Below are 22,982 nucleotides of genomic sequence, written 5' to 3'. Positions count from 1 at the left end.
TTCATGGTGATTGAATACATTCAACACAACGGACTTCAACTATTTTATTGTCATCCAAGTTTAATGCCACCTTGCAATAACGAAAGACCATTATATGAGTCCAGGCAGTAGAAATTAATGGTCTTTTGTAAAATGCAGTTTCATCCAGCTATGTCTTAATATTTGACAACCGTAAGGAAAAAGAACTGAGAGAAAGTCAATAGCCGCTTCGATTTCTTTTTTTATGATGACACCATCTATGGAGTGAGTGATGGGAGAACACTAAAGGGTTCTGACAAATGATGTTTCCATGTTGAACTGCACATTTTTTCAGCAGTGGTGTTAGTAGTGCTTTCTTTATCAGAGTCAATGAATATTAAAATAGCACCGTTTGAAAAGAAAATTGGATGAATAATATGTTTAATTGTACTCCTGGAAGCTAATGTTCAGCCAACTGCTTCATTTCCTAATTTAATCACTGGTGGTTTTTACTTTGCGGTTGAAAAATTAGCTGCCTTTCCAAAAAAAAAAAAAGAAGCAACACACCAACAGTGAGGGATGAAAAAATATGCAGAAACCATTTTCACTCACTTAAATCTGTAAGATAGTCAAAGAAAGCCAATGTGTGATCACAAATGGCCAAATTAGTCAGACCAAAAAGAGACTTTTAGCTATATCTTCATCTGTATTTTATTAGGTCTTTTTTATAACTTAACACAGAAGGTACAGAAGGAAAATGTTCTGCTAGATGTGTGTGATGAGCTACATAGCTCATTAGCTACATAGCTCTGTTTTTGAAAAAAGGGTAGCAACTCAAAAATCTAAAACCCATTTATTAAATTAGTGAGGAGCTTTTAGATATAACACAACAACATATTTTAATCATATTTGAAAGTCAAATTGTATATTTGAACTGGAAATGTTGCTTACAACAGAAGAAAGAAAAAGGCCAAACATTTTCTTTGCTTTCTTTGCAAGTTATGACTTAAAAGCAGCAGCTGTTTTTGAAAAAAGGTTAGCAACTCAAAAATCTAAAACCCATTTATTAAATTAGTGAGGAGATTTTAGATATAACACAACAACATATTTTAATCATATTTGAAAGTCAAATTGTATATTTTTATAAAGTAAGTTACTTCAGATTGTTTTGAGGTATATTTTAGTCTTGCTGTGTATTTTACATCATAATAGTTACAATAGAAGCCTATATCATTAACTCTCCGTCTTATTTTATGGCAGTTTTATAGATATATGGGGAAGTATGTTGCATAAAGATGTGTCTGCTTTCCAAAATCAGAAATTAAGATGTTGATATGAAACTGTCTTCAAGTGTGTTAAAGTAAAAAACTTAATCTCCACACAAACAAAGAAATAGGTGATCTAAGCTACGCGGCTAACTTTTGTAACGACTGAATTTCAACTCACATTGTGTTTAAATTGAAATTATTTTACATCTGTGTGAGAAAAGGCAGCTTGGGGGGACATCGTGCTGAAAAGATTGTGAAGACTGGCCCATTTATCTGATTTCAGAGGAAATCTATTTGACAGATATACAACGCTGGTACCCAAGCTACACTAACGCCTTGTGAAGCCAGTTTCATAGATAATCGAGGAAGTTGGAGCAGAAGTCACTGCACATGGTTGCTGCAAGGAGTCTGGTTGATTTTCTGACCTCGTTTTAATCACCATAACATCGGGGATGTGTTGTGTGTTCCTTTCTGTCTTGGGCAAATCATAGTCTGATGCATATGTTGCTGTATATTTTGCAACCATGCAAAATATACATCCGTGCTAATGATTTTACTGTAATGATCAAGTTGGAGTAAGTCATGCAATAAAAAATAAATAAAATCTCAAAGTCATGTATCATCTTCTTCTCAACTCCTTCTAATGTGCTGGTTATTTTTTTCTTTTTTTATCAATTGAAATACAAATAAAATGCATTTAAATTTGTGTTTGTGACTTGCTAAATGTGGACATAAAATAAAGTTTTAGAATGTGTCATAATTCTCCAGAATTCCACTGAAAGACACATATTTGTGAATAAAGATATAACAATTAAAAAGACTAAAACCAATACATCTTTCTAACCCCTAAGTCACATAATGATCACAGGCCCACCTTTTACTGCCCCTGCTCTTCTTTTTCCTCTCATTACAGAAGCCACGAGGAGAACAATAAATCTAGGATTCCTCCCAAAGTCATTTCCCCCACACAGAGTCCAAGTCCCAGGGTTCCTCACGGCAACATCTTTGACCCAAATCAATCATCGTTTTACATGCAAACTTTGTTTATACTCCCACTTATGTAATTTCTTAGAAGAAAAGGAAATCAGCAATGGGCAAAAAAAAATATCTTTATTACTAATTAAAATTTGAGGTGAAACATTTTATTCAATTCACTCTGAAATTTGACACATTTATTTAAATGGTCCATATTTTGCATCCTAGAAAGTGGAAAAAAAATAAATAAATCTTTGCAGCAGACTGCCAAGCATCTGACCAAAAGCACATCAGCCAGAGCTGCATCTCAAAGCACATGGCAGTGTGGTCTCTGTTAACCTTGTGGGAAGGAAGAAAAAAGGAAGACAAAAAGAAAGGCTTATGTCATAGAGGGAGGAGGAATGAATGTATGGGGTGGAGGGTCAGAGAAAATCTCCCAACTAGAAAGCACCAAGTACTAAACAGTCCCCCTGGGTCAGAGAATGAAACAGATGATTGTCTGGGATTTCTAGAGGTTCCGTCGTAAATATTAATTATTCATTATCTGAGTCGAGAAGAAGAATAGGAAGATTAAACATCTCCTGAGGGAGAACCTAAGGTGGAAAATATTTTTGCAAAGGAAATTTATATTTCCTGATTGTGTGATAATGATAAAATTAACAATTCTTCATTTTAATTACAGATCCCGCTCACACAATCGTGTTTTACTGTTTTTCTCACGAAGCTGATAATATACTTCTAGGATCTGGCACTCTGTTATAACAGCTCACGAGGCACTTGTTCTCGTCTCATCCAAATATTCTCAGTCCAAGGTGAACTTGTCGCATGCAGCACTCTTCATTTCTACACACAGCAAATCCTCGGCTCTTTTTTATTCCTTGAATGGGTTTTCTTTCATCTGAATTTGAGGGACTCAGCCACCACCCAACTGTTCCCTGACTGAGAAGATTGGGGTTAAGTTGATCCCTTTAAATATTGATTTTGGAGGAGTCGCGTTAGCTCTGTCAAGCCAGCAGGACACACTGAAATTGTTTTTAAAAATGTGCTGTGCAGTTCCATGTAAACAGTTTTATTTGAGTCAGATTTTTGAGCCTGTTAAGCACTAATATTACTTCTAAGGAAATGAGATTTGATATTTGTAATTTTTATATTCAACATTTAACCAATTCATTGACGGATGTTAAATTATTACAATTACCCAATCAATTTGCACCAACATAATTTGTAAATTGGTACTTTTCCTTCTACATGAGCTTTAGTTTTTGATAGACAGACCTTCTCACTCAAAGTGTGTATTTTTTGTCGCTGTATGCCATGGTATTTCAATAAGATGGGATGTTATGAATAGTTCACAATAATACTTCAGTAGCTCATTTATCTACATGAAACACATCATATAGATTAATTGTGAGGAAGAAGAGTCAGTTTTCTACCTCCGACTGGGATACTCTACATTGGAATTTAGCTTTATTCAATCACAGAGAGAGTGTTCATATTCACAGAGTATTCATCCACACATCTTTTTTATTTACTTGATTAATCCTATCAAGAGTGTAAAGCAAGACAAACTCCAAGCAATGAGAAGACAAACAACCGTCAACACATGCATAATGGCAATTTGAAGCATCAAATAGTGGTCTGACTGTGGGTGGAAGCCGGAAAACCTCGAGTAAATCCCACACACAAAATATATAAACTCCACACTGAAAGGCAAGTTCTTTCACAGAATGTTAAAATCTCTGTCCTTGCAGAGATTTTAACATTCACCTTCAAGCTCTGTTTCAAGAGGGTTATTCTTTGCTCTACAACACAGCATTTTGTCATGATCCGTGGTTCTATGTGTTTATTTTCTAGTTTCTGTGTGATTCTGTTCCCTGTTGGTCCTGTCTCTGCGTCTTTCCCCGTTGATTGTCTCCCAGGTGTGTCTCGTTCCCGTGATTGCCCCGTGTGTATTTAGTCTCCCCTGTTGTCTGTATTCTTCGTCGGGTCCTTGTCTAATGCATGTCAATTGCTTGTCTATAGTTTGTCTACTGAATGTCTATTCCTCGTCTATTGATGTCTCCAGTTCTCCGTGCTACCAGTTTCCTCGTGCTGTCTCCCTGTTGTTCCTTTTGAGAAGTCCTTATCATTAAATTCATCATTTACCGCTACATCCTGGGTCCTGCCTGCGTCTTCACTCACCGGTAAACACCGCTCCCTGACAGAAGGACCCGACCACGACCAATACCGGTGAGAAACGCCTACGTCATGGACCCAGCAGACCGTCGTTCCCTGTTTAGGGAGGTCAGGAGATACGACGAGGAATTTAAAAGACCATATTCTCCGTTCACCCGCCTCAACGCCGCCATTCGGATGGTGATCCACCTAGATAGGTGGATCCAGCTCCTCCCCGGCTTGGGCTTGGAGGATTTTTACCAGGAGGTAAAACGGGAGCTGGAGACGGTAAAGGCTGTGCTGGCAGCGAGACCCAAGCCAGCTCCGTCTCTTCGCCCAGCCTACCCGTCTCCAGCCGCCACAGCCTGGTCACCCTGTCCTGCACCCGCTGCCGGCGTGCAGCTCCCCGAGTTTCCTGCGCCCGCTGCCGACGACAAGCTGAGTCCCTGGTGGGGAGCACGTTTGGCGTACTGCCCCCCAGGTGTGGGACCACGTCGCCACGAGCGCCCAAAACCGCTGGAGGTCCCGGCCCCTGGGCGCTGGAATCACCAGCGCTCTGAGCCGCCGGAGGTCCCGGTCACTGGGCACTGGCGTCACCATCGCTCTGGGCCACCGGAGGTCCCGGTCCCGGAGCATCGACGTCGTCACCGCCCTCGTCCACCGGAGTTTCCCGTGCCCGCTGCCGGTGAGCAGCCGCCGGAGTCCGCTGCCGGTGTACAGTTCCCTCCAGAGTCCCTAGTGTCCTCCAGTCCCTAGTGTCCCTCCAGAGTCCCTAGTGTCCCTCCAGAGTCCCCTAGTGTCCCTCCAGAGTCCCCTAGTGTCCCTCCAGAGTCCCCTAGTGTCCCTCCAGAGTCCCCTAGTGTCCCTCCAGAGTCCCCTAGTGTCCCTCCAGAGTCCCCTAGTGTCCCTCCAGAGTCCCTAGTGTCCCTCCAGAGTCCCCTAGTGTCCCTCCAGAGTCCCCTAGTGTCCCTCCAGAGTCCCCTAGTGTCCCTCCAGAGTCCCCTAGTGTCCCTCCAGAGTCCCCTAGTGTCCCTCCAGAGTCCCCTAGTGTCCCTCCAGAGTCCCCTAGTGTCCCTCCAGAGTCCCCTAGTGTCCTTCTCGAGTCCCCTAGCGCCCTTCCCGAGTCCCCTAGCGTCCTCCCAGAGCTTCCTAGCGCCCTTCCCGAGTCCCCTAGCGTCCTCCCAGAGCTTCCTAGCGCCCTTCCCGAGTCCCCTAGCGTCCTCCCAGAGCTTCCTAGTGTCCTTCCCGAGTTCCCTAGTGTCCTTCCCGAGCTCCCAGCGCCCGCAGCAGCCGGCGCTCCGCCAGAGCTCCCAGCTCCAGAGCTCCCAGCGCCCGCAGCAGCCGGCGCTCCGCCAGAGCTCCCAGCGCCCGCAGCAGATGGCGCTCCGCCAGAGCTCCCAGCGCCCGGAGCAGCCGGCGCTCCGCCTGAGCTCTCCGAGTCCGCTGCCGGTGAGCAGCTCCCCGGTGAACCTCCCGAGAATCCAGCCGGCCGTCCTGCCGGTTCCACAGCCTCGGCTCCGCCCGAGACTCCGCCCGGCCGTCCTGCCGGTTTCCCGGCCTCTGCTCCGCCCGGCCGTCCTGCCGGTTTCCCGGCCTCTGCTCCGCCCGGCCGTCCTGCCGGTTTCCCGGCCTCTGCTCCGCCCGGCCGTCCTGCCGGTTTCCCGGCCTCTGCTCCGCCCGGCCGTCCTGCCGGTTTCCCGGCCTCTGCTCCGCCCGGCCGTCCTGCCGGTTTCCCGGCCTCTGCTCCGCCCGGCCGTCCTGCCGGTTTCCCGGCCTCTGCTCCGCCCGGCCGTCCTGCCCCGGCCTCTGCTCCGCCCGAGCCCACGGCCTCTGCTCCGCCCGAGCCCACGGCCTCTGCTCCGCCCGAGCCCACGGTCTCTGCTCCGCCCGGACCCCAGTCTCCAGCGCCTGCAGCAGCCGGCGCTCCGACCGGCCCACCGCGGCACAAGCTCCGCCTCCAGCGTCGCCGCCCACCGCGGCTCAAGCTCCGCCTCCAGCGTCGCCGCCCACCGCGGCTCAAGCTCCGCCTCCAGCGTCGCCGCCCACCGCGGCTCAAGCTCCGCCTCCAGCGTCGCCGCCCACCGCGGCTCAAGCTCCGCCTCCTGCGTTGCCGCCCACCGCGGCTCAAGCTCCGCCTCCTGCGTTGCCGCCCACCGCGGCTCAAGCTCCGCCTCCTGCGTCGCCGCCCACCGCGGCTCAAGCTCCGCCTCCTGCGTCGCCGCCCACCGCGGCTCAAGCTCCGCCTCCTGCGTCGCCGCCCGCCGGACCTCCCACGAGAGGTCTGCCTCCTGTGCCGTGGTCGGCCCCCGGAGGGTTTTGCGGTGCTTATTTCGTTTTGGATTTGTTTTTTGTTTTTCTGGACTCTGGCCCTCCTACCGTCGCCCCTCCGCCCACCCTGTTGGGTTGTTTTTTGTTTCTGGACTCTGGCCCTCCTGCCGTCGCCCCTCCGCCCACCCTGTTGGGTTGTTTTTTGTTTTTTGGACTCTTTTTGTTGGGCGCCTGGTAGTCGCCCCTTGAGGAGGGGGTACTGTCATGATCCGTGTTTCTATGTGTTTATTTTCTAGTTTCTGTGTGATCCTGTTCCCTGTTAGTCATGTCTCTGCGTCTTTCCCCGTTGATTGTCTCCCAGGTGTGTCTCGTTCCCGTGATTGCCCCGTGTGTATTTAGTCTCCCCTGTTGTCTGTATTCTTCGTCGGGTCCTTGTCTAATGCATGTCAATTGCTTGTCTATAGTTTGTCTACTGAATGTCTATTCCTCGTCTATTGATGTCTCCAGTTCTCCGTGCTACCAGTTTCCTCGTATTGTTTCCCTGTTGTTCCTCGTGAGAGTTCTTATCATTAAATTCATCATTTACCGCTACATCCTGGGTCCTGCCTGCGTCTTCACTCACCGGTAAACACCGCTCCCTGACACATTTAGCTGGAGGTGATGCTAATTATCTAGATGAAATTCACAAAGGTCGATGATATTGGTGGATGTGCGGATTGAAAGGAAATCCTACTTTGTTTTTTTTCACTGATTAAATCAAAATTAGCTATCATCACTCCAGAGAAAATAAACTTGCTGAGCCAATATGTTTTTGATATGATGTTTTTGTCACCTTTGTTCTAAATACCAATGATTATTGCTTTTTTGGGCATTTTTAACTGAGGTTTAACAGAGTCCATCTATCCATCCATCTTCTTTACACCCTTGTCCCTTAATGGGGTCGGGAGGTGCTGGTGCCTATCTCCAGCTAACGTCCCAGGCGAGAGGCGGAGTCACCCTGGACAGGTCGCCAGTCTGTCGCAGGGCAACACAGAGACACACAGGACATTCAACCATGCACACACACACTCACACCTAGGGACAATTTGGAGAGACCAATTAACCTGACAGTCATGTTTTTGGACTGTGGGAGGAAACCGGAGTACCCGGAGAAAACCCACCATGCACAGGGAGAACATGCAAACTCCATGCAGAAAGACCGGGAATCAAACCCAGAACCTTCTTGCTGCAAGGCAACAGCTTTACCAACTGCACCACTGTGGAATACATGATAAACTCAACTTACATGAAATTCACGCTTATTCAGAGTTTACCACGCTTTGTAATGTTTTCAAAAATAGTTTCATACTCGGATGGAGATTGCACCTGAAGGATTTGTTGCCATGACAAAAGTGATATTTTTTATGTTATGACTGTTGTGTTTTTAATGGTTATGGGTTGTTATTAGTAACATCTTCATGTTTTGTTGACACTTGACTTGCAGTTTCATTTTGCTATATTTTTCCATTAGGAATTTACTTACCATCCAGAAGAGAGTTGTGTGAGCCAGAGCTTGGAATTGGTCGATGGTAGAGAGGACACTAAGGATCAGACAGGCCAGTACTATGAGGAACCTGTATAGATCAAAGCAGAAAATATCTTGATTGAAATGTTGTTTATGTTAGAAGTCACTTTCTATATTCCTGTGGGAGCTGAGTCTATAATTAAGCTGAACCGAACCTTCTACACCAATAAAAAATCACTTCTCAAATCAAAGCTCTATGTTGCTTGCAGTCTGTCAGGCAAACATGAATCTCCTCAATCCCTGCTCATATTTGTGTCAACGTTTCAGATTGTGATCAAAAGTGAAAACCTTTAACTCAACTTTGGTTCAAGTATCTGACAAAAACTGAAGAAACTGTGCTCTGAAGGGAAAACTGAACTTTTAGAAAATGTATGCATTTAAATGCAAAGAACATGCAGAATGTGTCACATGTTCCTATACTGAATTTTACAACCCACTTACACTATCTCTAAGTACTAAATTACTCTTTGACCAATATCCCTCTTGAGTTGAAAAGTGCTTCAAATGTGACAACAAAAAGATGTTCAAAACCCTTCAAGCTACTTATAAGAAGAAAAAAAAGAAACGCGCAATTTTTCAAGTAAAGGCTTGAAGCTGCTTTGACACTTCACCACAGAAAGAAGTAGCATCAATATAAATCCAGTTCTGACTCTTAGAGATTACAAATTTAGGGATGAACTGGATTTCATGAGTCTTTTATGAACATGTTTTTGAGATCTGAATAAAAAGAGCAGTTTGTTTTTGAAATTCAAATGTAGTAACTTGCAACCCAAAATAAAAGTCAGAATACAGTCTGTTACCCTGTGTATATCATTTTTCAGTGCTGTTCATAAAAGTCAATATGAGGGATCCTTTTCAATTTCAATCGAAGAAGAGGAAGTCGGGCAAGCAGGGTGAACTGCAATATAACTCACGAGCCCATCTCAACTTATTTCCTCGCTCTCATGTGTTTCAACCCATCAAGTAGGGCCAGAGCTCCTGTTTTCATTTCATTTGCTTCAGGTTTGTCTCTGTTATCAGGGCTAAATTTGGATGAAGGTGTTTCAGCGGTTCACCTATTTACCAGGTAAAATAGGAAATGAACTTTTTATGAAATTTTGCAGAAAGGTTGACATTGAAGGAAGGACAAGCTCATTATTCTGCTGGCAAGAAGTGGTGAGAAATGTGAGGATAAAAGCTTGTACGAGTGAATGAAATAGGAGATTGTGAATAAATCCAAAGGCTTGTTTTATACTTGTGATTCATTGACCTACATAGAAAGCAGCATGCAGTTAACATGGAATTAGAAGTAAATGTGATTTGCATAACAGCCGACAAGAAACGATCTGCCAGATGCTTTTCTTCGTCTATTATTGACAAGAGTGTAAGAGAAATTACTGTAATGACATCATCAATTCTTTTTTTCTACCCATCTAATCTTAGTCAAGGTCACTAGAAAGCTGGAGCCTATCCCAGCTTTAGGGTTTACACACGTCCCCTTAAAATGTGGAATCATCCAATATTTAATGATGTGTGTCCCATATTTGTGAGTTATCATAAACACAGGATGTTCTTGGACATCATCTTTACCATATAAACACGTGGTATAGCCACATACACTGACTTTCTTAGATACACCTCATTTAGACTCTCTTTTGCCTTCAAAAGTGCCTGAATCCTTTATGGCACAGATTCAACAAAGTGTCAGAAACATTCCACAGAGATTTTAGTACATATTGACTCGATAGCATCATGCGGTAACTGCAGATTGGTTGCTTGCATATCCCTGATAGGAATGTTCTGTTTCACCACATTCCAAAGGTGTTCTGTTGGATTGAGATTTGTTGACTGCGGATGCCTTTGGAGTGCAGGGAACTCACTGTCATATTCAAGAAGCTAGTTTAAGGCCATTTTAGCTTGGACGTGGAAGTAGTCATTAGAAAACAGTCTGATCTGTCTGACAGACCTGAGGCAGACTGAAGAAGACACTGTTGCAGTAATCAATGCAACTAAAGAAATGATTCTTTGGTTAATCGACTGTGTTCTTCTGATTCTGAAACTAAAAACAAAGACAGATATTTCCCAACATTAATTTATTAGTAAGTAATTCTACCAGGTCATAGTCACAAGCAGGTTTCTTTTTCACAAAGTAAAACAAGTATGTGCAGTACACATTTGCGAAGTGGTTATATAATATATTTGCAATCCTGCCTTTTTAAATCTGCAGCAGTGAACTAGAAACATGCATCACTCAGCACTTGACAGGTCAGAACTTTGTTTTAATTTATTTTCACCCCCTTCCTCTTTGATCATTTCAACACCTGCTTTGTTTGTGGAATAAGAAAAGCTGGAATTTTAATCACTGTATTTTCTGAACTTGTGAGGGGTTGTCTTATCTGCATATAATTAGTGCACTCATCTCTTAGATTCAAGGGCAGAAATTAAGCACATCACATTTTAAAAACACATTTTAAAAACAGAGGATGTAGTATCTTGCTGTGTTGAAAAACCCCAAAAGAATTGTTAAGGTTACTCTAAAAATAAAATAACTAAATCTTCATGAACCCCAATTTTGACAGAAAAAAATTAGCTCCCTCCCAAGTTTACCCCATGCTGAAGTCTTGGGAGTGTTAAACCCAAAAAAGAGATTAATAAGCTATGATTGATGTGGAAATAAACGAGGAAATGCACAGAATGAGCGTGAATTTTTTATGTGTAATTTTTACTACTGTTTTAGTTGCTGCCTATTCTAATATTTGGTCAAAATTTACCCTACTCAGTGTTTACAGTAAGCGTTGGACCTCTTGTACTCATTGCTCATTCAGACTTAGGTCTTAGGAAGTAACAGTTTTTAACATTATCTTTACGCAAAATAAATCCCATATGAATGAAACTCAGTGAAGAGTTTCATTGTAAAATAATGAAACACTCAGGTTTCACCCTGACATAGCTAAAAAGCTATAAGCTAATGGAACATTATCAGATTCTGTGGATCATGTTACTTTCAGATGAATATCTCATGCTGCTATAAACTTCAGGATTAATAAAGAGACTATGTAGATTGTCCCTTTGATCCCCATTACTCTTGTTAAACCATACAGTAGATAATGGCAATTTACTGAACAAGTAGAATAATCACCATCTCAATGAGTTGCTGCTCTCCAGAGCAGAGAACATGTGGCTGTTATAACACTGCTGAGTTTGGAAATGATAACATTTAAGTAGATTTACTGCAGAGTCACTCTGTGTTATCACTGCAGAGCAGACAGACATGGATCCCATACATAACTGTGAGCATCCAAATTGTAACATTTACATTATCCTCTCAGTGCACCTGGATGACATCTGTGAGCGAACCTTAAAACGGTGACAGCTGCAGACTGAATCTACACAATTAAGACTGAAATATCAAGGTAAAAAGTCACAAATGTCAAAATGCCTGCTGAATTACAGCGAGTCAAACCAAGGAAACAGCTTTAAGATGTCTGAAACGCCATCAGTTGGAGGTATACCTAAAATAAATTTCAGGAAATTGGCAGCAAATAAGAAAAAGCAACAGAAAGGCTTATAAAAGAAAACAATGGAAAAGACAATGTATCCAGAAAAGCTTCAATGCAGAACAATGGCGAAGTAGACAATTCAACTTTGAGTCCATCTCCTGACACATGGTGATACTTCAAAGTCAAGAAATTTTACCCAACATCAATTTTTTACTTGTTTTTTTCCCATTTAAACAGTGCCAATATGTCAAATTCAGAAAATGCATAAAACTTTGCAATTCTAATAGTGTATCTTTAAACCAAAAAGTAATACTTGCATAAAGCATGACATTTTATGACATCAATAAAAATGTGGTCCTTTGTCTTGTCTTTGAAGATTTCAACTTTTACTAAAGAATCACAAGTCATCACAGAGTTAATCCTATTCGAGTAGACCTGATGGAAAGTATGTGTAGCAACAGTTTTGCTTGCACCACGAAGACCCTTATCACTTCTTGCTACTGCTCCCCGTTTATTGAAGTCCAGCCAGGAATCCAAATGCCCCCCCTCTGAGCTATCACATACACACACAGTCAAAAACGTGCACACCACACGTCAACACAGATAAAAGACCGAGGAGGGATCTGCTCAGGGCTGCTGGATAACACCAGTAAGGCAGATGGTCCTGTCTGAAATGACTAAACATGGAGACAAAACAACACAGTAAAAATGACACTGGAGTCCCCGAAATTCTGTCCCCAGGATGTTGCATATGTAAATGAAAGTCTGTTTGTCTTCTGGAAAGTGAAAAGTAAAATAGCTGTGATAAATATTTCATCACTGGTCAATGCATGTTTATGTCACTCTATGTGTGACAGAAGCAGCAAAAAAAAATAAAATAATGAAAAGAGACTAAACAGCAGAGGGAAATCTCCAAATTGTCATTCTGATATGGCAATAGCTTTTTTTTTTTTTTCAGTGAAGCCCTATCTAATTTATTTTGTAATTTGCAATAATAAGCATAAACAGTAAAACAATCCTGAGCTCTGATTTTTGCTTCACTATTTATTTAGCAAATACTTTCTAACTTGTCTTTCCCTCACCACTAACTGCTCCATCATACTACAATTCCTTTACCTCAAGGCCCTTAGAAAATACAGCCTCTGTCTCTTTTTAGCACCCCAGGGCTCGGTGTAGCAACAGACAAAATAATACATTGGCTCAGCAGCACAGGCTCCACTGAACTCTAAACAAAAGCTCAAAGCATTCCACCTATCTATTATTGATGAACAGGTTCACTTGCACTCTGTTGTACTGTGTGTGTAGAAAAGCGTAGAGTAAGAACTGGGGGTTACCCTACTGACCATGTCACTAGCTACTATTATGTTTATTCCATCAAGAAATAATTCCTAAATTGATTTAAGGCTCTAACATAGATGGTGTAAGTCTTTGTCAAATTATCAGTCCAAAGTGCAGCTAGTTGTGGTTCACTGAAAATGTGTGAGAATCTGTTGAGATAAACTGCTGATATTTTAGGGCTAAGTTTGACAAGGTGTGGAGAAAACTGGAGCACCTCGAATTTGAAAAGAGAGAAATCACACAATTGCAGTAAACAATAAAATAAAATACTAACAGTAAGTCAAAATGTGTATTTAATGAAGACGGGTAACGCTTTGTGATCTCTTAGTCTTTTTGTTAAATCATTGATGCATGTCTGAACGTCCTGCCTCTGACTGTTTCAGAATAAGTGGTTTAGTTTAATAGAGCTGAGTCTGGAAAACACTTTGAGATATCCGTTTTCTTTTAACTCTCCCAGCTGATGCATCTGGGCCCAGCATGTGGGGTGAATCCATGCTGCTGCTGACCAAAACATCCCATTTAGCTGTTTGTCACTCGCACAGAAACACAAAGAAAAAAGTTTTGCTGAAACAAAACGGAGAACTAAATATGTATAACCATTCTATCTTGCAGTGTTGCAATGGATTGTATCTGTTCCATGAAGCTAAATATGTACTTGTACATATTTTCATATTTTCCGTACATATATTGTGCATAAAACATGTTATTCATAATATTTACCATAATGGAGCAGATCTAAAGCCCAGGTTTCCTGTATCACCGAACTTATGTATATCCAAGTGCAAACACAGAAGAAAACTCTGATAAGGCTTCGGGTCACTTTGATGTTTGAGTTCTGGGTCAATGACAAGAACATGGTTGTTCATAGCTGCTGTTCTACCAAATATTTGCAAAACAAAGTTCTGTACTGAGTCCCAGATACCTGCAGGAAGATTTCATATCACAGCACTGTATGCTGATCAGTCACAATCAGAATATCCAGCACATCTGATTATGATCTAGCTACAATTTATATAATAAGTATTTGCACAGTGCCTTGCTAAAATGTTTTTACCATTTGAACTTTACCACATTTTATCACAAAATATTCTCAAACTCTGTGCAACTTCAGTGTATTTTATTGGAATTTTAAAAGATACACATGCAAAGTAGTGCATTATTGGGATGTAAAACGAAAGTTATGCAAAGCCTCAAAATGGTTTTATTAATAAAAACAAAAATCAAGGAAGCTAAATAGAGTGAAATCCTCTACTTTTCAAGTATGGGGATAACTTTAGAATGGGACCTTTTAGCAGGACAACCACCTTAAACATACATCTGTAACAGCAAATAACTTTAGATGGGAAAATGTTCTTGTTCAGAATGGCTTAGTCAAAGTCCATATCTCCATCCAGTTGAGAAGCCATTAAAAATGTATGTTTCCAGATATTCTAAATCTATTTAAATGAACTTCAACTGTGTTGTAAAGAAGAAAGGGCAACAATTTAGTCTAGACCTATGCAAAGCAGGGAGATTCATAAGATAGGTCAAAAGACTCTACCTATTTCTACCTATAGGTAGAGTTCTATAGGTAGAAATAGGACTCTACCTATTTCAACAGGTAGAGTCCTGTTGAAATAGGACTCTAAATAATATCGACTCAAATGCATGCTATACTTTATTCATAAAAAAAACTTCAAAAAACCGTGTGCCTCCATATTTCTTTATCTATTTATCTTATTATTTTACAGTTATGCAATATTTTGTGTTGAGCTATCACATAAAATTCCAATAAAATGCATTAAAGGGAGAGGTGAGAAATCGACAAAATGTGGAAAAGTTCAGGATATATAAATGCTTTTGCGAGGTCTCACATGCGGTTTCATATGTTTGCACAGAAAATGTGAATTCAATTGTATTGTCCCTCAAACCAAAGCTGCATTTTCCCGTAATGTCAATTGAAGAGGCCATGAAATATATCCTTTATTTAACTCTGACCTTGTTTCTATCCACAGCCGGCTAACAGAAACACAATTGGAAATATGAGACGTAGAAATCAGCCATGTAGACCTTCCATCACCACTTTTAGCACAAATGTGCAATTTCATGCAACAACCTGCTGCATCACTCTCACCAACCTTTTACAGTCTCTCACACTGCTAAGCATCTACAATCAATACAAAAGCCATTGACATCATATTTGTTTTAGGGGGTGCAGGGAAAGGCCAATTTCATTAAACCCTTAGGCCAATAAAGTCATAACATTAGTGAAACAAGAACCTTCCAGTAACATGGCAAAGAATGCTGTCATGAGAAAAGGAGATGAGCTGCAGCAAACAGAAACATTGGACCCCAGAAATGTAATGAAACTAGTCAGTAAGCACAGTTTTTCTAAACATAAGTAGATTAAACAAACAGAATTCAAAACTAACAACTATACGCAACAAAAGCGGGAAGATTGCTTTTCAAGAAATATCATTTAAAAATCCAGTAATTCAAGGTCTCTCTTGAACAAAGACACTTTTAATCTCAACAAGACATACCTGGTTGAATAAAGGCTACATACATGCATAACTGAACAAAGAACAGTGTTTAACCATATAATTTCCTTACTGAAATGCTCTGTGAACTTGGTGTTTAAATATGCTGGAGTTGCATTACGCTCGCTCATGTTCCCTTTGAGTCACTCAGATTGTAACCCGCTCCGACAGGCCGCGTTCCACTGTGTCCCCACCGACACCACAGGGTCACAGGGTAGCAGGGCAAGACCGGGCCGCTGCCTCCTCCACAGCATGCACCCTGCCAAGTTTAGCTGCCCACTATCAGTGCCAGTAAGCAGGGATGGACAGCTCACATGGGGGTGTGCTAGAAAACCATTCCAAAACCTCTGGCTGGTTACCGTTATATGCATCCAGTTTAAAGCTTGTCAGTTTCATGGAGGTTGATTGCATCAATTCAAAACATAAACAGTGATTTTACTTGATATTTCATCTGTGATGTACAGAAACTAGAAAGAAAAGAAAAATAACATTGCATCTGGCAGGAGAGACTATGTGTGTTTTTAAAAGGATCTCTGAGTATGATACAGTAAATCCCCAATGCAACTCTGGAAAATTAAATACAGATTGGTGCTTAGACAAAAAACAAAAAAAACAACAAAAAAAAACGTTTTTAAATTGAAAAATGTGTGTAAGTGTGTCATCTCAGTGCTCCCAACGTTTCATAATTCAGCATGGTCCTTACATCCTTCCCATTGGAAACTAGAGCTGCATGGCTATCTGATCAGCATCTTTCTTCAATTCAAAAGATTAACAGCTCTTTGTTGTAAGACCTTCCAATGCAACACTTTGCAAGTGCAACTAACTCCCTGTTTACTTTGAATCTGTTTGTAATAATCCCCACGAAATACCCCGCGGATCCAGAGGCTTATACATAAAGAAGATTTGAAGAAAAACACTTACACTGTGAAGTGATACATGAAGCACTTCCAGCCAGACGGCCTTTCCAGAAAGTTGTACACCCGTCCCTGGATGTAGGCGCGGGTAACAGCTGGGCGAACCCCGGTGCTGTACACCGACATCCGCACAGACATCCGGGGATGAGACAGGTAGGGGTCCAGGTGAACAGGGGGAGCTTCAACACGGGAGCTGCCTTCTCCCTGCATTGTGTCGCTGCTGCCCGCAGCTGTTCCTGATTCATGCCCGTTGAATGCGGTTTCCGAGAGCTCCAAATCCGGTGGTCTCTTTCCACGTGCCACTCCTGAAAACTTCCTGGAGTTCTTCGTGTTCTCCCGCCCGGGAGGAGAAGAAGTAGACATATCGATCTTCCTTCTTTCTTGTATAGCTTAACTTTTTCACAGTTTATTTTTTTTTTAGTTTTTCCGGTCACTGAGTTAAAATGACAAATGTTCGCCCATGTGCGCACACCTTCTGTTGCGCGCCTGATCGCACCAAGACGCATAAAACTAGAGGAGGCTATAAACTCTGTTATTAATGCTCTAGATCACAAGGACGTTTTTTTTTTCCTCTCTTCCTGGAAATAACTTCCCAGTTCTCTGGGTTGTTCAGGAAATGACAGGTCCCAGACTTGAATGGGTGTCCCTTACCTCTTTAGAGCGCTTATCAGCCCGGAGTGCAGTCACCAGGCGGTGCGCTGTGAGCCGCCAGCTGTTCGGTCATTTGCCAACTGTATGGCTGGACTGTTGAGAAGCAATGCAGAGGATGAACTCTGGCCTCTCCAAAGAATATATATATATATATATATATATATATATATATATATATATATATATATATATATATATATATATATATATATATATATATATATATATATATATATATATATATATATATGAACTGGCAAGACTTTTGTAAAATCCCTTAACCTCACTTTAGATATAATTTGTCACCTCTAAAACAGCTTGCTGTGGTCAACTTTCATATTTGTTGTATTTAGTTGTAGATCATTATTTGACCACCCTTCCAAATAAGGGTGACCCTTATCACCCGTATTAAGTACAATCAAAATTTTCAAAATATTCAGCGTAAGCATGTGTAGTGTTACAACTTCAATTTCTGTTAAGTGGTTTTCCGATTAATTAATTAACTGAGTTAAATTTTCTCAAAACTTTAGAACAATGAAACAGCTCTTAAAGTTTTTGACATGGTTGAAAGACTACTGTAAATTTAGTTTCAATCACCCCTGGAATTTGCAAATAAAGCTGTAAATAAGCAGGAAGGTCAACGTGGTCACAAATGTACAAAGAATCCCGTCTACATGACTATGACTTGTCATTTTATCACATTTTCTCTTCTTCTTAGCCTGGCTCACATTCAAAAGTAAAACATACATAAACAAAAACGGAAAGAAAATCTTCAGTTAGCAGAGATGTTAAAAAATGTGATCATATTTTGAGTTAAGTTAATGTTACATATCCCTGGTTGTCCCAGTTTGCAGATTTATTTGCCAGATAACAGTATTGATAGGCAGAAACCCATTGGGGTCAGTTTATCAAGGTTATTGTGTGGATTTCTCCCACTGTGACCTTGGCTCAGGTAGACTAGCGGAAAGGAAACAAGCTCCCCCGGAGCATTTTAATAGGAGTCGAGTGTCGTCCATGTGACGACAGGATCTGTTGCCAGGTAAGTATTAAGCACCAGTCACACAGACTTTTGCAGCAGGATGCCTTCCATATCATTTGAGATTTTGTCTGTTGTACAGAAAGGGCATTGCTCTTGAAAGTCACCATTTTTATCACAGCTAAATGACAGAGAAAAGGGAAAAGCTACAAATGGTCTAGTCAGGGAGGCTGCACAGTGGTGCAGTTGGTAGAGCTGTTGCCTTGCAGCAAGAAGGTTCTGGGTTTGATTCCCAGTCTTTCTGCATGGAGTTTGCATGTTCTCCCTGTGCATGCGTGGGTTTTCTCCGGGTACTCCGGTTTCCTCCCACAGTCCAAAAACATGACTGTCAGGTTAACTGGTCTGTCTAAATTGCCCCTAGGTGTGAGTGTGTGTGTGCATGGTTGTGTGTCCTGTGTGTCTCTGTGCTGCCCTGCGACAGACTGGCGACCTGTCCAGGGTGACCCCGCCTCTCACCCGGAACGTTAGCTGGAGATGGGCACCAGCAACCCTCCTGACCCCGGACAAGGGTGTCAAGAAAATGGATGGATGGATGTATGGTCTAGTCAGGGATTAAAAGCTGAATACTCATTCAATAATTTATAAGCCCACTTGAAAGGTAAAAAGTGTAACATTTCTTTAAAAAAAAAAATCTACAAGAATATAGAGTCAAGGTTTAAAAACATCATTATTTGTTAGGTTTGTTGTAATAGTGAGCACAAAACATATGTTTTTAACTGTGCAGTTTGTATTCATATTTTATCCAGTAACATCCAGGAGAGAAATGCAGATATCAATTTTTCTTGTCACAGCTTATTCTGGGGGGATCCAAACACCTTCCCAAGCCAAAAACGAGAGACGGATGAAGGTTTTTTTTTTTCCTGTCCCAGATCTTTTCTTAGTGGGACAAGCTTGGAAAACATCCAAATGGAAATATCCTGAGTCAATGCTCAAAACACCTCAACTGACTCCTTTTGATGAGAACGAACTCATGCTCTATGCCAAACGCCCTGCATGACAAAGCAGAGGCCCCTTTCAGAATTACCATCCTCAAAAAGACACATAGCCACAAATCCCCTTTTGCAGATCTTTTTTTTGTTCATATTATACAAGATGATCTGGTGAGTTCACTGGACCTGTGTGTTTGCAGAGCATTCCCATGGGATGAACCAAAGGGGCATAATCAGCAGCTGAGCAACATTCACCTGAGTAATATATATATTCAATAAATGTTGGGCATTTCATTGTTTTATGGTCCCATTTTTATCCACATCAAGATCTATTGATCAATGTATTAATGAGATCAGATGAACACTGGATGATCATCTGACATTTCTGTTGTTTGCACCCATGGGCTGTGCTGCTATTGCAGACTTTGCTTTGTCACTACACCACTCTTTTTCCTCTTCTCCCTGTCTTAGCCTTACAGCTGACAGTTGCTATGGCTGTGGAACAACTTCCTTCCACTCATGGAGAAGCAAAAAATATGTTATTGAGGATTCACTTTGATCCCCTTATTCTATATCTGATCCTTTCAGCTGATTGTGAGACATAAAGAACACAGATAGACAGTGAATCAAGAGTATGATATGAAAGGTTTTTACACCAGCCAGCCTCTGCATTTTGTGTCCTGAATAGAGGTACTCATGTACCACCATAGAGCCAGACATTTGTGGGACCTTGCCAGTGAGCACCTGGTGGTTGGGCTGTGCTTCTTGGGGGAAGGCCAGGCTCAGGCTAAAAAGACAACAGGAGGCTTCTAATTGGTCCTGTCCTTCACCGAGAGGGGAATTGAATTTGGGTATCATTGGAGCCTGGTGGCAGGTCAGGCCTCGACCAGGGCCATTTGTATCATCATACTAACATTTTCTATTCTTTTTATTTCTTTCTTCTCTGATAGTTTATAACATTCTTAAGAGTGTTTTTTTGTATTTAAGGTTTCTTAAGCTTTATTTTGTTTACACTCTTGGTTGTGTGAGTTTGCACTACACCTTTGCAGTATAGATGGGCAAACATAGATGCTTTCCACCTTCCTAAAGGACACGAGGAGCTGGAAATGTGATATTAACTGGTATTTACACTGTGTGGTTCAGGTGAGATTATGGGATTCCATATGCCAGCTGAGACTGCAGCTCCTAACTTAGTTTAGGAAATAAAAGAAAAGAAGAAAACAACCACAGAAACAACAGCAGCGGCGTCATTTTAAACAACAAAAATAGTACAAATAGGAAAGCACAATTTCTATTTATGTTATCTAATTTGAATTATTTCTTTTTAAAAATTATTTTTACTTACTAACAGTCGCACCATGTAGAAATGTTTTATTACATTCTGAGTTAAGAGTCTTTCTAAACAGTCGCTATCCAAATGTTCAGTACAGCCAATAGAAATTATTCATAGGATCTCAAATTTTATTGTGCCTGTATTTATGAGTAATGAAAACACATTAAGGAAATGGGATCTATCTTTCTATGGCCATATAAACAAAGTACCAGTGACTAAGCCTATTCATGTAAAGCTATAACTAATAAAACCGAGGCATATGATGTGCAAAGATTGGATTTTACTGTAGATTATTTATTTTGTCATATAATCCAGTTAATAATGATAGTGTCTCAAGCATGTGCATCACAAAATTCATTCTGTTGTGCTAGAGTGGCCTTGTTCAGCAGCTGTTTTCTTTGAAGTCTCCTTTTCTACACTAGAAATGACAAGGCTATTCGTTTCCAAAGACTTTTCTGAATGCAGCTTGAAACCGTTCTCGCTTTTGCTTGAATCTAAAGGGCAGAGCTGTTGTATCCTTTGCAACTCTCATTCAGTGTGCAGAATCCCCAGGCTAAAAACACATTAGAAACCAAAAAAAAACAAAGAGTCAACCTTCATTGATTTCCATTTGAGCCTGATGAAACAATATTGCAGTACAACTTTATCCTGCTTTGACCTGCATTAGATTGAAAATTAAGAAATGATTTCTTTTTTCTGCTGTTAGTCTGTGTTGCATCCATGTGACCAGCCTGTCACTACCAGTCCTGAAAGAACACAACTGTTCTAAATATTCTACTGTTTCAATCCAGTTTGATTGCTTATCAAATTATATATTTCAATTAATTGAAATTTACTCAATCTTCGTTTTCTGAGAAATGTGGAAAACATCCTCTAACACTGCAACTATGTATTTAAAGTGTAAACTCCTTCTAAACTTGGATTTTTCCAAATAAGGTAGAGATAAAACTTGGCTTAGATTAAAAAGTATCTACATTTTGTTATAAATAACACCCAACATGAGAAACACTCTTTTCAAGGCTGTATAACACATTATTGTAATTTATAGGCTTGCTTTTCACCAACTAGACATGAAGTGCCAGTGGCAACAAAAGTCCCTCCTTTTATCTCTCTTTCTGTTGTCAGGGTAAAAAATGGGGAAGAAAAAGCCTCAACACAAGGCAAATGCAGCATCAGACTTGAAACTATAAAATACAATGTACAGTCTTGAGGGCACACATTTTAGTACATAAATACATAAATAAAGTACATAATATATCCAATCATTCAATGATTAAAAGTAAAAGACAGTAAAAGCTTATAAAGTAAAAATGTATCAATGCAGTAATTCTATAATTACTGCATCATTATTAATTTTGCTTCACTAGCAAAAATACTTATTGTTCAGGCGATATTTAAGTCATAAAAGTATTTATTTACTTGCTTATCAAAACCACTAACCTAAATCTACCTCTGACAAAAAACTGTTCCACCATGACAATCACAAATGTTCTTTTCTTTTAGAGTTTCTATTCTTTTTTCAGAATTATTCATATATGTTTTTTAGGCTTTTGTGATACAAATTATATAAGGTTGAATGTAACTCTGATTTTAAAACCAGAGCTCTATTGCAATCAAATGTTTACAATTAAGAATTATTTTTGCCTGAAATAATTAAATTTAGGGTGTTTTCAAACTTTTTTGATTAATCATGCATTTCTTCATTTATTCAACAAATTAAAATTCTATTAGATGTAGAAAGAAGAAAGAAATGTACCATAACAAACTTGGCACCATATTGCAGAAAGGAATTTGCTCAATTACTTTTGTGTTTGCTTAGTTTGTTACACTTAAATGTTTTAGCCAATCAAAAAATGTAATCAAGAAAAAATGGTGAGTAAATAGTTAGATATGCCATTTTTTAATTTGGGATGTTTTTTTATCAGGAGAAACAGCTTTCTATAGCAGCTTAAAAAGTAGCTGCTAGCTGGCAACAAAATTTAAAATCAGACATTTGCAATAACTCACAATGAGCCTTTTACATTGAGGATTTACAAACCACTCTTTTTGGCAGGAATATTTTATTTAAACACAAAATAAATTGGGAATTTGTTCTTTTTGTTTGTCTGATTTTATGGATCTTTAGCTTTATATGACACTTTGCAGCATATTATTGGTGTGGTTTGTATCACTGCCATGCTGCATAGTCCAAGTACTCTTTCACCACTTCATATAATATTTTCCCCAAATCCTGGGGCTCATGAAGACCGTTTTACTTTTGCAAATGTGAAACAGGTCTATGTGTTATTTTTGATAAGCAGGAGTTTTGGTGTTGGAAGTTTTTCCTGGGGCCCATTTTACCCAGTTTCTTTTCCCATAGTTGACCACTGATCTTAGTTGAGACAAGTGAGGCCTGCAGTGCTTTAGATGGGAGTCTGTGTTCTAAAAGTGATTTTTTTAAAGAAATTTTGAAACATGTAAGTGTAACAAAACAGTAAAATCTGAAAAAAATATTGTCAAGGATAAAAAGATTTTTTTCCAACACTGTTTGTCCAAAGTTTCTTAAATTAGGTATGAAAAATTACCACTGGAAGGAAGCCTTTTTGGCTTCCATAGG

The 22,982-nt window shown here is 40.6% G+C and overlaps 1 protein-coding gene across 3 annotated transcripts in view; it reads right to left on the bottom strand.

The window, feature by feature from the left end:
• The window catches only part of kcnq1.1 (potassium voltage-gated channel, KQT-like subfamily, member 1.1), a 58,462-nt gene extending 41,254 nt beyond the window's left edge, over positions 1–17,208 (bottom strand). For all 3 annotated transcript variants that reach the window (XM_081605459.1, XM_008405688.3, XM_008405689.3), the window contains exons 1-2: positions 16,445–17,208; positions 8,146–8,236 (exon numbers count right to left, since the gene is read on the bottom strand). In XM_081605459.1, coding sequence (XP_081461585.1) covers positions 8,146–8,236; positions 16,445–16,800 — 447 coding nt within the window. In that variant the 5' untranslated portion in view covers positions 16,801–17,208. The remainder of the gene's footprint in view (positions 1–8,145; positions 8,237–16,444) is intronic.
• Positions 17,209–22,982: the final 5,774 nt, after the last annotated feature.

This window comes from Poecilia reticulata, chromosome 3, assembly GCF_904066995.2.
Source record: "Poecilia reticulata chromosome 3, P_reticulata-male-v2, whole genome shotgun sequence".
NCBI lineage: Eukaryota > Metazoa > Chordata > Actinopteri > Cyprinodontiformes > Poeciliidae > Poecilia > Poecilia reticulata.
Note: the sequence above shows the minus strand (reverse complement) of the source record. Positions and strands in the feature narration are given on the sequence as shown.